Here is a 14723-nt window from a genome sequence, read left to right as displayed (position 1 = left end):
ATAACTATTTTGTTCCCAGATGATTTTTTCAGTGTTGTGTTTCAGAATGATAATTGGAATCAGCAGCATTTTCTATAAAGGTTGCACTAAATGAATTATTGTTTATCCACCAAATGGAAGGCTGTATACTCTTTCGTAAAGATTTTAAAGAATATTTAGTGTCTTAGGAATGTACTCAGTAGATGTGTACCTTTCTGAATGGGTTTCCAGTGGCGATACTTGTGGAGGGGGGCATTTGTGATGGAAGTGTAGTGTGGCTCCTGGGCCCCTCTCCCCTGCAGGACTGCTGGCTTCTCTGTGTCAGAGCCTCCCTTGCCCAGGGTCTCCCCTTCTTGAGGGAGGCCGGACCCAGCTCCCGAGTGCCTGCAGCGCCTTGCAGCAGCTGTCCGTTCTTGCTCTGCAGAACCCGGCTGCCCCTCACCTCACAAGGTGGTTGTCACTGGGAGTGCTTGCCAGCAAGCCTGTGTGCACATCTGAGTCTGTCTCTTGGGTTTTTGACCTATAACAGGTTACAAAGGATTTCTGCCCTTTTTTCATAAAAATTCTGTGAATCCTTAAAAATCAGGGTTGTAAACAATTTAGAAATAGCGGTCTCTTTAAAAAAAACGGGAACTCTCTTCTAGGTATGATAACTTAAGGCCAGAAACTAGGAACTTTACCTTATTCCATATGAGGCATTAAGACTGGTCATGTGATAAGATTTTTTTATTCATCCAGCTGAAAGAGTGCTTTTAAACGTCTGTGTATAACATAAGATTTACTATTTGTGTATTTTAGTGTAAAGAACTGGCCAAGTCCAAGGCGGAAGTGGCGTGCATCGCAGTGTATGAAACAGATGTGTTTGTTGTTGGAACCGAGAGAGGACGTGCTTTTGTCAACACTAGAAAGGACTTTCAGAAAGATTTTGTAAAATACTGTAAGTATTATATTTTTATCTTCTATATTCCATAAATGTTTATATTTATGGAGAACTCGTTGTTTTCGCTTCTAAAGCTGATTGAGATTTATACCCAAAAAAGACTTTTCTGAAGTCCGTGGTGACATTTCATAATGCTCAAAGGAAATCACTGACATGGTAACATAAGGGGAAATACCGAAGAGCTTAAGAAAAATAGTCACTGTTTATTGTACTGTGCTCCTTGCTTGACTCTGGCTTAGTGAAACACCTTAGAAGGTAGAGAAATATCAGTGATTAAAATTTCTTAATTCAGATAAGAAAGTCTTGTCTCTGATAGATGTTTGATGTATTGGGGGAAAAAAAGTTTTCCTCTGCATTAAGTTTGAGTAAGCATGAAGAAAGTTCCACAGGTCTTCCTGACCCCTCAATGGAGTCATGTTATCCCCCGTTCTCAGTGAGGTTTGTGATCCTCCAGTCAGAAGCTCATCCAGGTAATGTGTTTATTTGATATTGGAACAAACGCATTAGAGAAATTTACTGTAGGGTGTTAAAACCTAGACCCTCCCATAGTATGACAGTGTTCATATCTGTGTTTAACCTAACACTGTCCATAGCTTTTATCTTTAAGATCCAAACTTAGATTTCCATTATCAAGTCAGATCCAATTCGTGATACATTAAGGCAGATAATGGTTGAATAAAAGTTCATTCTTAAGTCATTAATTTCAATTCTTAATTACGTTTTTTAAAAAACATCTCTCCCCTCCACTGTACCTGCCTCCCCCGCACCCATTATCTTTTAAGCTTCATGGTAGTAATCTGTTTAAATTTTTTCCCTCATTATTTCTTACCATTTTGAGAGTTTTTAAGACTTTGATTATGTTTGTGTATTTGAATTTGTACTAATAATGTTGCTTTGATTATGTGTGTGTCAGTTGCCATCTGTCCCATGAATACTGTAATCCCACTGGCAGCTGTGTGTACATCCCTGTTCCCTATATGCTTTGCTAATGGGCTTCTTCAGTGGTTAGAACTAAGCATTAGGGGAATTGTCCTCAGTTGCAAATTATAGTCCCTGCCTGTTAGTATTCATACTTATTTTATTACCAAAACGTTGATGCCACAGAGAATAATCTTTTGGTATATAATGCTTAAGTACCTAATACTCGTTTCCTATAAACTGTTCTACAGATAAGATCAATTGTCTTCCGAAACCAAATCAATGGGTTTATGAGTCAGTTTAGAAATTCTTAGAAGAGAGTTCTAAGCTCTTTTCCAGGGTTTTAAAAGGCAGTATCCTATGGAAATAAAATAATGTGAATCACTTAGGTAATTAAAATTTTTCTAATAAAAAGTAAGGAGAACGCATCATTTGTTTTAGTGGATATATTTTAACCTGACATCTGAAACATTATCATTCAACATATATAATCGGTATAAAAATTATTTTTTTGTTCACCTGTCCAAATCCTTTATTAAAGCAACAACCAAAATACAGGATGGCTCATGGGTTTGTTTTTTTTTATTTTTTGCCTCTGTATCAACTTACATATTAATCGTTTGTTTATACTTTTAAATTATTTTTAAAAGGTGAATATTTATAGCTCACAAATCAACAGAGTGACATTTCCACCCAGATATATTTTTCCATCTTATTTCCTGGTTTTAACAAGGGACATCCAGAACCAGGGGCACAGCACATCAAACTTCAGTGCCAGCACCTTCTATGAGCAGCACTAGGTCATCCGAGAGATACACTAAAGGTTTACATTTTTCATTAAATAAAAATAATTTATGCCAGAATATTCTTAGACCTATTTGCTTTCTGTTTTTACTTCTCTGTGAGCTTCAATTTTGATGGTGGCATTCTGAGAATTAGACCCCTTACAAATGAAATCTCTAAAAAAAGTCTCAATTAAAGGTCATTATCATTATCATATGATATTTTCTTGTATAACAGACACTCAGTCCTTCAGAAAGCATACTAAGCAATTCTGTTTTATTCGATTTTCTCCCCCACCACTAATTTGTTTAATCCAAATCTTGTTATTCACTGTAGAAACCCTATAAGTCATTAGGAAGATGAACTTTGTTATCTCCTAGAGGATTTTAAAATGAATAGGTGAATGTAAAAATGTCTAGTACCTTGAAGGATGGGTGGTGATTTAGTTGCTAAGTTGAGTCTGACTCTTTGCAATCCCATGGACCGTAGCTTGCCAGGCTTCTCTCTCCATGGGATTTCCCAGACAAGAATACTGGAGTGGGTTGCCATTTCCTTCTTCAAAAAAATTATTAATGGGGTATTTTGCATACAATTTTTGGTACTAAATCTTCGAAATCCAGGCTATATTATAAATTTACAACACATCTTAATTTGGACTGTGTACATTTCAAGTGCTAAGTAGCCACACGTCAAGTGTCTATAGAGCCTTTTGTGTTAGACTTGGCAACAAGAAAGATTTTGTGGTGATAATCTTCCTGTATTAAATTTGTAGTTACTCTAAAGTATCTTTTCATTTTAAAATTACTAGTACCTAATTTTTACTTGGTAGAATTGTCACCTATAGCTGCTCTTGTTTCAGAGATGATCTCTGTTTCTTATAATTTCCATTCAAGTCATTTGTCTTTTAGGTTCTTATTTTTAAAGTTCCTCCTCTTCTCTTTCCTTTCTGTCAAATCATAAGTGTTAGCATTTGGAAAAAATATTCTTAGCAAAAATCAAATATTAAGATAATGGATATGGACCTTTTATAGCATTAATATTTTACAGGTGTTGAAGAAGAAGAAAAGGCTGCAGAGATGCATAAAATAAAATCTACAGCCCAGACAAATCGGATGAGTGTCGATGCTGTGGAAATAGAAACACTCAGAAAAACAGTTGAGGACTATTTCTGCTTTTGCTATGGTAGGGTTATACACTTGAATTGTCTAAAAAAATATGTTATATAGTTGACTTTTCTAAAGGGCAGATTAAGCAATTGACTCAACAATCATGAAACACACTTTCACAATTGAATGAGTTGATTCCCAGATATTGGGTTAACATTATGAATGACCTTTCTTTAGCTGTTAGAGTTGTTTTTTTTGTTTTTTAATGTAGTTTTAGGTTCACAGCAAAATTAAAGAGGAGGGTGCAGAGATTCCCTGTCTACCCCTTGCCTCTTCTACAGATGCTTAACTTCACCACTGTCCGCACCCCCCACCAGAGAACCTGCAGTGACACAGCATAATGACCTGAAGAGTCCTGTGTATTTTTGACAAGTGTGCTGATCTCAACAAGTCCCTGGGAAAAAAGCACTTTTCGTTAGTCTAGTTATGCAATAAACAGCTCTTTTTAGGGAAAGAGGAAAGGGGGAGAGGATAAAGGTTATGCTGTGAAGTTGTAGGTAAGACTCAACTCTGGGGACTGGAGTTTCCAGCATGTTTGGGTCCCCTGTCTGATACCCACAGATGGCTGAGAGGATACGTTCCTTTGTGAATGTAGGGTTTATCTAATAAGTTTTTAATGAGAATGCTGCTGCTGCTGCTGCTAAGTCACTTCAGTTGTGTCCGACTCTGTGCGACCCCATAGATGGCAGCCCACCAGGCTCCCCCATCCCTGGGATTCTCCAGGCAAGAACACTGGAGTGGGTTGCCATTTCCTTCTCCAATGCATGAAAGGGAAAAGTGAAAGTGAAGTCGCTCTGTCGTGCCCGACTCTTCACGACCCCATGGTCTGCAGCCTACCAGACTCCTCTGTCCATGGGATTTTCCAGGCAAGAGTACTGGAGTGGGTGCCATTGAGAATATTAGCCCCAAATTGCCTGGTGTTTTATGGTAACAGTAGGATTTGTCAGGGTTCCACGTTCTAAGGCTGAATTGTATATGAAAAGATTGTATTATACCACAGTGGGCCATTGCTCCTTTCCTTTTGTGTGAATTTTATGTGTGTATTTTATCAATATATGTTTTCCATATTGGCTTTTTGAATTCGTTTCAAGTTTAGACCACTGCTTACATAGGAATAGGGCCCTCTAGTATTTGAAAATAGTTTTGAAATCAAATATTGGTGATTGCAGCCATGAAATTAAAAGACACTTACTCCTTGGAAATGACCAACCTAGATAGCATATTCAAAAGCCAGAGACATTACTTTGCCTACAAAGGTCCGTCTAGTCAAGGCTATGGTTTTTCCAGTAGTCATGTATGGATATGAGAGTTGGACTGTGAAGAAAGCTGAGCGCTGAAGAATTGATGCTTTTGAACTGTGGTGTTGGAGAAGACTCTTGAGAGTCCCTTGGACTGCAAGGAGATCCAACCAGACCATTCTGAAGGAGATCAGCCCTGGGTGTTCTTTGGAAGGAATGATGCTAAAGCTGAAACTCCAGTCCTTTGGCCACCTCATGCGAAGAGTTGACTCACTGGAAAAGACTCTGATGCTGGGAGGGATTGAGGGCAGGAGGAGAAGGGGACGACAGAGGATGAGATGGCTGGATGGCATCACCGACTAGATGGACGTGAGTTTAAGTGAACTCCGGGAGTTGGTGATGGATAGGGAGGCCTGGCGTGCTGTGATTCATGGGGTCGCAAAGAATTGGACATGACTGAGCGACTGAACTGAACTGAACTGAAAAGCATGAATGGTGGCCTAGTGGTTAGGGTTTCGGGTTTTTCACTGACGTGGCCCGGATTCAATCCCTGATTGGGAAACTGATATTCTGCAAGCAACATGGCGAAAAAAACCCCAAAAAACCTACTAATGCCATTTATTGAACCATGATAACTGATCATGGTTAAGTTTTTCAAATTTTACCATTTAATGATTACTGTCTCTCTGCCTTTTCCCTATCTCTTAACCTCAGGGAAAGCTTTAGGCAAGTCAACAGTGGTGCCTGTTCCATATGAAAAGATGCTCCGAGATCAGTCGGCCGTGGTGGTGCAGGGGCTTCCAGAAGGAGTAGCCTTCAAACACCCTGAAAACTATGATCTCGCAACCCTGAAGTGGATTTTGGAGAACAAAGCAGGGATTTCATTTATCATTAAAAGGTGAAGTACTTTCTCCCTTGTCCTCAATAGCTTTTTCAAATAAAGTTGAACAATTCTTCACCTTAAGTTAATATGTTTTTATTATTGTTTACTATAGAAACCATTTGAATTTATGCTTTTTGATAACTTTTTGTGTTTACATGTAATATTTCGTTCTGTTTTACTGCAGACCTTTCCTAGAGCCAAAGAAGCACCTAGGTAAGTGATTGCTTTGCTTACATTATAACAAGACCAATTACTAAACCTGTTGTGTCAAAAATTTAATACATTGTAACAACATCTCCTTTATTTTCTTTGAGAATATGATGTAAGACATTTTAGAGTGGAGTGGTACAATGTTTATATAAACCAGTGAAAAGTCTATTGAGCTGAAAAACCAGAGACTTACTGTTTTCAGCTCAGCCGCTTGCTTTATGATGTATTCAAGGCTTTGTGTTTGCAGGATGTAAGGATCTGTCCTCATACCCCAGAATTATGAGGGATTTAATTTACATAGTCCACTGAGCGGGCACAGAGAGATGGAACACAGGATTGGGAGGGGAGGGGATGCACAGCCATGTGTGAACATTCAAGGTTTCCAGTGCTGGTGGTCTAAGGGTAGAGTCAGCGCAGGAGGAGCACGGTGTGCACCCTGGAGGAACAGTCAGTGGAGGTTCTAGGGAGGAAGCCCAGGAAGGGGTTTACGAGGAAGAGGGAAGATGGGCCGTTGAAAAATGAACAGGTTTTCAACAGGACTTCCTTCTGGGAAGTCCAGACATTCCTTTTGAAGGGAAAAGGGGTATTTAAAAGACTAGCACCCCTTTGAGACTTGTCAAAGAAAATAATCACTGTCATTGACAACTTCTAAGCGATGTAAACGTGAAAGGACAAGATAACATATGGATACCCAAGCATATATTGTTTTCTGGTCGATCAGATCAGATCAGATCAGTCGCTCATTTGTGTCCGACTCCCTGCGACCCCATGAATCGCAGCACGCCAGGCCTCCCTGTCCATCACCAACTCCCGGAGTTCACTCAGACTCATGTCCATCGAGTCAGTGATACCATCCAGCCGTCTCATCCTCTGTCGTCCCCTTCTCCTCTTGCCCCCAATCCCTCCCAGCATCAGAGTCTTTTCCAATGAATCAACTCTTATAGCCTCTGTTATTCTCACTACGATGAAAAGATTAATTTTTTAGAAGCTTTATTGGGGTATCATTGACGTGCCATAAATAAAGTTCACCCATCTCAAGTATACAGTCCATATGGTATATGGAATGACTTTTTGGCAGTTTGGTTAGTTGACCCTGTTTATTTCTGGACTTTCTACAGAGCGAATCATGTTGTATATAAATCAAGACAGTTGACTTCGCAGTCTGAATGTTTTGTATTTCTTAGTCTTGTTGCTCTGGCAAGGATGTTCAGTGCAGTATTGAGTAGGACGTGGCTGTAGCAAACATCACCTTGTTCTCCATACTAGGTGGAAGCCATTCGAGCTTTCACCATTGAGTTAGCTGTAGGTTTTTGTATGTGTCCTTTTTGAGATTGAGAAAGTATAGACTTGGTTTTCATGTTTAAGTTAAAATTCATTTTTTCTTGATCAGTATTTTTTTGCCCTGATGTATTGCAGATTAGCTGTAGTTTGCCATTTGTATTTTATGAAGTCTGTGATTCTAGAAACATGTTCTGAAACATTGAGGCCTAGTGGTTAGTTAAACAATATTTCTATGGAGTATTTATTTATAATAATGAGTTGTCCAGGTGGGTGGCTTTGTATGGCTCGGCTCTTTTGCCATACCGACTTTCAAAGTAATTGAAAAGTTGCAATTATAATGGGATTGCATTTTCCAGTGTAAAAACTTTTAACAGGCTTATTGAGATGTGATTGACATACAGTAAACCACACATATTTCAAGTGTGCGGTTTGCTAAGCTTCGACACATGTATACACTGTGAAAACTGTCATTGCAACCAGGATAATGAAACCTCTCTCACCCCTGCTTCCTCGCACCCCGTCGTCATTCCTCTCCTCCTCTCTGCCTTGTCCCCAGACTGTCACTCATGTTGTTGTCAGCGGAGATTTCTTATTTTTTTTATGGAAATGGAATCTTAGAGTACGTGCTCTTTTTTGTTTGTCTGGCTTCTTGCTTTGCGATTTTTCCGCGTTTCATGTATCAACAGATACTATTTTTTTATTACTGACTAGTATCCACGGTACAGATACTCCCAATTCGTTTACTGATTCACTTGCCCATGCACATGTGGGTTTCCATTTCTTGGATTTTATAAAGAAAGCCCCTATGATATTTGAGTGCAAGTTTTTATGTGGACATGGTTTTCATGTCTCCTGGGTAGACAAAGGGAATGGCGAGATTGTAACAGTAGCTAGTTATATATTTGCCTTTTTAAGACACTGCCAAAGTGGCTTTCAGTGTGGTGGTTTTGGTTTATGTTCCCACCAGCAGCGTGTGAACTGGTAGTTCTGCATCTTCGTCAGCCTTTGATGGAGTCAGTCTTGTTCTTTTTTCCTTTAATTTTTGCAAACATAGAATTCCGCGTTTTGCAGTGTATAAGTCAGTGGGTTGCAGTGTTTCCTTTAATTTTTGCAAACATAGAATTCCGCTTTTGCGGTGTACAAGTCAGTGGGTTGCAGTGTGTCTACAGGGTGCACAGCTGTCACCCTGTCTCATCACCCTCAGAAGGACCTTGTCCTGTTAGCGTCATTGTTGTCCAGTTCTTCAGAGTCAGATGTACTCATGCTGGATCTTGGTTCCCCAACCAGGGACTGAACCTGTGCCCATTGTAGTCGAAGTGCAGAGTCTTACTCTATGGACCACCAGGGACGTCCCCAGATCTACTCCTAATAGAAATCTGACTTCCTGTATACATCGGTATTGTCTTATTCAGTAATTGTATACTGGTGTACTTGTTTCACTGATAAAAATAGGAGCTTTCTCATTAATGGGAGGTTTGTGGAGGGTTGAGGGGCTAAAAGCTGTTAGATGATTATCATCCCTAAATATCTTCCTTAGAGGGGAGAATGAAGGACACTCTTTCAAACTAACAGCAATTCTCATTCGAATGACCCTGAGCTGTGAACTCCCTTTCCCCTGTTCATTCTGTAGTTAGGACCTTGGGAAGCATAGTCATATTTCATATTAGTGTTGGAAAAATCTAAATCTTAATATTTTTTTTGTACCTAGGTGGTCGTGTGATGGTTACAGATGCTGAAAGGTCAATGTTATCTCCAAGTGGAAGGTAAAGCGTATTTCATTAGTACTAATGAACCTCCACACTTCAGCAAGTTTTAGTGTTTAGGTTATTGATGTATTAGAATATTAAAAAGGCCTGCATTTGAATCCTTCGGAAGCCTGTGAAAATGCACTTTTTGACTTAGTAGTTATGAATGGCAGTAGTTAACCTGAATGAAGCTGGTGCAATTAGTCTGGTGACCACATTGTGAATAGGAAGGCCTTCTAGTAAGACCATGTTGTTTTATTTTACTTTTCCCTCCCAAAATGTTCACTGGAATTAGATTTCTAAATTCAGTGAACAAGTCATCGATGCAGGAAATAAATATGTGAATTTTAAAGTGAGTCACTTTTGCAGTGGCTGGGTCAGGCGAGCGAGTTTATCCTGTGACATCCAGGCATTTGAGCGCCGTGTGTAGGTGGCCCTCACCGTGCAGAGCTTCATCAGGCTTTCTTTTCCTTTCAGCTGTGGCCCCGTCAAAGTAAAAACAGAACCCTCAGAAGATTCTGGTATGTACCAGTGCTTTTAGAATCAGTTGTGAAATGTAAGTAAAGAAGACTTTGCCTTAATTTAGAAGCTTGTATTTGGAGTCATTACTTACTGCTTTGATGTGAAGTAGAACAAATTTATTCCAAAAGGTGACATTATTTGTTAATATTACTGCTGCTGCTGCTTGTTGATGATTTGAGGCACATCTTCTAAAACCTTGTCGCGTATATAAATAGTTCATACTTGGACATTGTTCCCTTCTACGGGATATACTACTTCTTTATCCATTCACCGTTCATTGGACATTTGAGTTCTTGGCCAGTTTTGGCTGTTTGAATGAAAATCTGTATGTGTGTCTGTGCGGAGATGTGTCTTCATTACCTTTTTTTAGTAGATTCACAGGAGTGAATTGTGGTTCTTTGCTTCACTTTTTAAGCTACCGATGAATTGTTTTCCTTAGTGACTGTTATTTTATGTTCTTAGCAGCAGTGTGTGAGGGTTTGGTTTCCATCGCTGGACCAACGCTTGTTATTGCCTCTCTTTTTTGTTTTATTGCAATGCTAGTGTTTTCTTGTCTGTCTTCTTCTCCCCTCACTCACTTCTTTTCTTTTGCTAAGAAATCATCTGTTGGTGTTAGATGTTGTTGCCGCAGGTGGGATATCATTGCTCCTAAGTAGGCAGAGCTGGAGTATCTGTTTATGTGTATTTTTATTTACATATGTATGTTTATCCATTCCCATCTATGATTTTTCATGCCCATATCTTCAGTTCCTCTCTTGGACACCCCAAGGGTTTTTTTTTGTTTCCTTCCTTTCCTGGAGAATTTTCTGAGAGCTGTGGAAACCTTGTTTAGTATGTTTGCATATCTCATTTCACGCAGTTTCATTGCTAACCTCTTTGTCTTGCTGACCCTTTGACACTTTGGCTGGGCTATCACCACTACTGCCTGTCCCCCATTTTCCTCAGTCTCCCTGGCCTGAGAGACTGCCCCCTCAAAGAAATAGTCTCCTTCTGCCACCCTGCTTTGGGCCATTGAAACTCCTGATGCAGCTGCATATCTCGGTCAGAGCAATCTAATGGTGTTTGAAATGAATTGTTGAGGTTAGAAGAAGTGTGTGTGTGTGTGTGTGTGTGTGTGTGTGACAGAGAGAGAGAGAGAGGAGAGACTGAATGAATGAGAGTTTTTATGTATGTTATTTTTAGAGGGGTCTGCAAGAAAGGCAGTGTTGAATTCTCCTTATTGGGAATAAGTATGTGAGTTTGTTACACAGTTTGTTTCACAGAAGCTTTTTTCTTTCCCTCTTTTCTCTCACGTCACAGGAAATCTCGGTTTAGTTTTTAGTTTGTTGTACTGAAATCACCATTTTGTAAATCTTCTCCCCTTTATTTATGTATTTGTCTCCTGAATAGTTTGGATCCAAAAATAGACTTGATGACTTGAGAAAAATGATATTTTTTGAATTTTTCAACCATCTTAATTGTAGATTAATAATACACATAGTGGTTTGTTTATAAAGGGTTTTTTTTTAATAGGTTTATTTTTTTCTGCCTTACACTTTGTTTTTGAACATGTGGGGAAAATACCTTTTATTAAGAACTCACTAAAGAATTTGTTAAGAATCTTTTTTAAAACTTTTAATAAAATTGAAGTATAATATATGCCAAATATAAGTGTATATATGGCCAGTGAATAAAAAATGCCTGTGACCTAACATTCACTGGGATACAGAATATTAATGACACCCCAAGAAGGGTCTCTCCTCCTCCCCTCTCATTACTCTTCTCTGAAAGTCAGCTGTTTGCTTGAGTGTGTTTTTTTAACCTAAGGCTTATGCATTTTAATTTTCTTCAGCTTTCTTGAGGTATAATTGGCATTACTTGAGTTTTAACAACCTAGACTTTTTTTCTCTAATTTTGGCTTTCCTCTACATGGAATTGTACAGTATACACTCATTTATATCTGGCCACAAAGGTCTACTTCAAATTATGTATCCTCATTGTGGGCAAAGTGTTAGGCTAAAAGGTATGATTTGTTACCCTTATTAATAAAGGGACATGTTAGGAGGGAAAAAAAATTCAGTGTATCTCATTATTAAAATCATTAAAAAGTATGCCATCTTTACTCTGGAATATTGGGTCATTAAAATTGATGTTTACAGGTGATTTTCATTGATTTATAAAAACATTTTTAACTATGAGTGAAAGCACTGTGACTAATTTTCTTTAATTGCAAAGATAACTTGTTGGAACTTAGATTTAGCATTAAATAATAATCCCAGAATGTTAGTAGGGTGGTTAAAACTTTGTCTTAGTTGGGTTTTAGATTATTTTTGTCCCTGTGATACCTTGCAAGCTTTTGTCTTTTGCAAACCTTTAAAATATGAACTGAATGCATTATTTTGCGTTAATAGCAGAACACAGGAAACTTCCCTATACAATCTGAATGCCTCAAAGTATAATTATATAATTTAACTTGCTTTTATAGGCATTTCTCTGGAAATGGCCGCTGTGACAGTGAAAGAAGAATCTGAAGATCCTGATTACTATCAGTATAACATTCAAGGTAGTACTATTTAATAAAGTTTTTCTTTCCAGAAGATATTGGTGGTTATAATTAAAATTTGTTAATTGCCTGAATTTCTTAGATACTATTTTATTGATTGGTCCTTTGGTTCTTGACTGGCAGGTGTACTTGTAATTTCTCACTGGAATAAAATTGATTTCAAAATGGGGCACTCAAAGTCCATCTACACGGGAAATGTTGAATAATCATTAATATTCTTAAAAAGGACAAGTAAAAGTTGTGGCTTAAGATGGAATTCAGTTTCACTTTTCAGAGTTATTTGCAAGGCGTAAAAGGTCTTCTAAACCTTGAATATCTGGTTGTGGAACAAAAATAACTTCACATTATTTTTATTATTTTAAAAATCTGTAAAAGATCAGATATTACTAAGTTTTAGGTATTTACCCTTTTATTCTGTATCTTTTCTTGAGTGATAATCAAGAAGGAATTAAAGGTCATAATTTTACAATGCAGTTTGCTTTTCTGCATTGATGGATTTTAGTTTAGAAGAACATCTCTAGTTTATGGTAAGTTTGATTGTCATAGATGCATAAAGTACATTAAACATTTAAAGTATAAGATCTGATTAGTTTTATGTATACCCATAAACCCAAAAACGTTAGTCTTCACTGCACTCAAGATAATGAAGTGTCCATAACCCTCAAATTTCCTTGAGCCTCTTTGTAATTCACAGCTCTCCCCAGCCAATGGCTGATGTTTTCTATCATTTTATTTTAGTTTGCAGCTTTAAGAAATTTATATAAATGGAATCATCATAAAGTATGTACTGTTTTCTTGGGGTGGGGAGCTGTGACTTTCAAATTCCATGTAATTGTTTTGAAATTCATCCACATTGTTGCATATGTCGATAGCTAATTCCATCTTGTTGCTGAATGTTACTCCATTGTTCCTCTGTACCACAATTTATCCCTCCGTCTATTGATGGACATTTTGGTTGTTTCTAGTTCGGGGCTATTAAAAATACAGTTGCTATGAACATTTGTTTGGAAATAGCGTTCCTTTCTCTGGAGTAGCTTTCCTGGCACTGGAATAGCTGAGACCTGTGGTGGGTATTTAAGCTGTGTCCCACTGTGCTTTTACTGTTGGGCATTTCCATCAGGGGGGCGGTAGTTCTTGTGGCTCCTTGTCCTCGTTAACGCTGGTATGGTCCGCATTATTTTTAGCCACTTTATTGGGTGTCTTGTGATACCTCTTTTCGGTTTTAATTTGCATTTCTCTAATAGGTTTAGTTCATTTAAAATAATAAGTTTTTATCAGTTCTGGAGTATTGTAAAAGCTAGGGATAAATTTATTCTGCTTTGTAATCATGTTTACATTTATATTAAATCTATGTACATATATTCAGTTGTCTCCTAGTGAATTTCATAATTTTTATGTCAGTTTTGATTGTTTTATTGCCATGATGGTAGTAATCACATGGCTAAAAGGTTTAGATAAATCTAAAGGTTTTTAATTGAAAAGTTAAAATTTTGGAAAATATTTAGCTGTTTAGCAGTTGTTGATACCTTGCTAACATACTTAATAAACACTTTAATAAAGTCTTTTTAAGCACATTATATTTAATTTTTAAAAATAAAATTCTGTCTTTATCTGTGGCATTGTCTTTTTAGCTTTGCTGTTACTAGACAGGATTATATAAGATTTTTTCCCCCTTGAAAATAGGGAGCGTGAGTGATTTAAGGTAATGCTTGAGTAATGGGAGTGGAAATCTGATATTTGTAGAAGAAAAGGTTGCTGAAAAGATCAAGTGCAGTTGAAGAAGGTGGGAGCCAGACTATTGATTTTCATCTAGCCTGAGAGATACAGTCCATGCAGTTTTGGTATTTTTTGCAGTTCTTTGTATATTCTGAATAAAAGTCCTTTGTGATGGGATTTGCAAATAGGTTAATTTGATGATGTCCAACTTAGTGGGGAATTTTTCCCTTGTATGAATTGTACTTTAGTACCATACCTAAAAAAAAATCTTTAGTTTACAGAGATTTTCTTCTGTGTTTTATAAGCACTTTTATAGTTCTACATTTAAGTCTATGATTGGTTTAGACCTAATTTTTATATAGTGTGCAGAATTCCAAGTTCAAACTTACACATATGGATATCCAGTTTTTCCAGCACCTTTTTATTGAAAAGACTATTGTTTTTTTGTTGTAATACTTTTACATCTCAGAATATTCTGTTACATTGTCCGTTTTCTCAAGCGTATTCTGTTACATAAATATTTCTGTTTCTACCCTTTCCCAAAATTGCATTGTCTTGAGGACTACAGTTTATAGAAGCCCTTGGGCATTTTGGTGGAGATTATGCTGAATCTATCGACTAAATTTGGTTGAATATCTTAATATTGAGTCTTCCGATGCATGAGCATGATATGTGGATGTTATCTGTTTAGCTCTTCTGTGATTCATCAGTGCTTAGCTTTCAGCATACGTATCTTATACATATTTTATAAGATTTATATCTAAGTGTTTAATGTTTTTCATTGTTACTATTTACTATAA

The 14723-nt window shown here is 37.6% G+C and overlaps 1 protein-coding gene across 3 annotated transcripts in view; it reads left to right on the top strand.

The window, feature by feature from the left end:
- GTF2I (general transcription factor IIi) overlaps nucleotides 1–14723 on the top strand; it is an 82126-nt gene that overhangs the window by 21577 nt on the left and 45826 nt on the right. For 2 of the 3 annotated variants that reach the window (XM_055562404.1, XM_055562403.1), the window contains exons 3-7: nucleotides 778–916; nucleotides 3668–3802; nucleotides 5739–5922; nucleotides 6092–6120; nucleotides 12130–12207. In XM_055562404.1, coding sequence (XP_055418379.1) covers nucleotides 778–916; nucleotides 3668–3802; nucleotides 5739–5922; nucleotides 6092–6120; nucleotides 12130–12207 — 565 coding nt within the window. Of the gene's footprint in view, nucleotides 1–777; nucleotides 917–3667; nucleotides 3803–5738; nucleotides 5923–6091; nucleotides 6121–9106; nucleotides 9162–9620; nucleotides 9665–12129; nucleotides 12208–14723 lie in introns of all 3 variants that reach the window. The other variant, XM_055562405.1, reaches the window with a different exon arrangement.

Source organism: Bubalus kerabau, chromosome 23 (genome assembly GCF_029407905.1).
Source record: "Bubalus kerabau isolate K-KA32 ecotype Philippines breed swamp buffalo chromosome 23, PCC_UOA_SB_1v2, whole genome shotgun sequence".
NCBI classification, from domain to species: domain Eukaryota; kingdom Metazoa; phylum Chordata; class Mammalia; order Artiodactyla; family Bovidae; genus Bubalus; species Bubalus kerabau.
The sequence above is the reverse complement of the archived record's forward strand: the minus strand, read 5'-3'. Positions and strand labels throughout refer to the sequence as shown.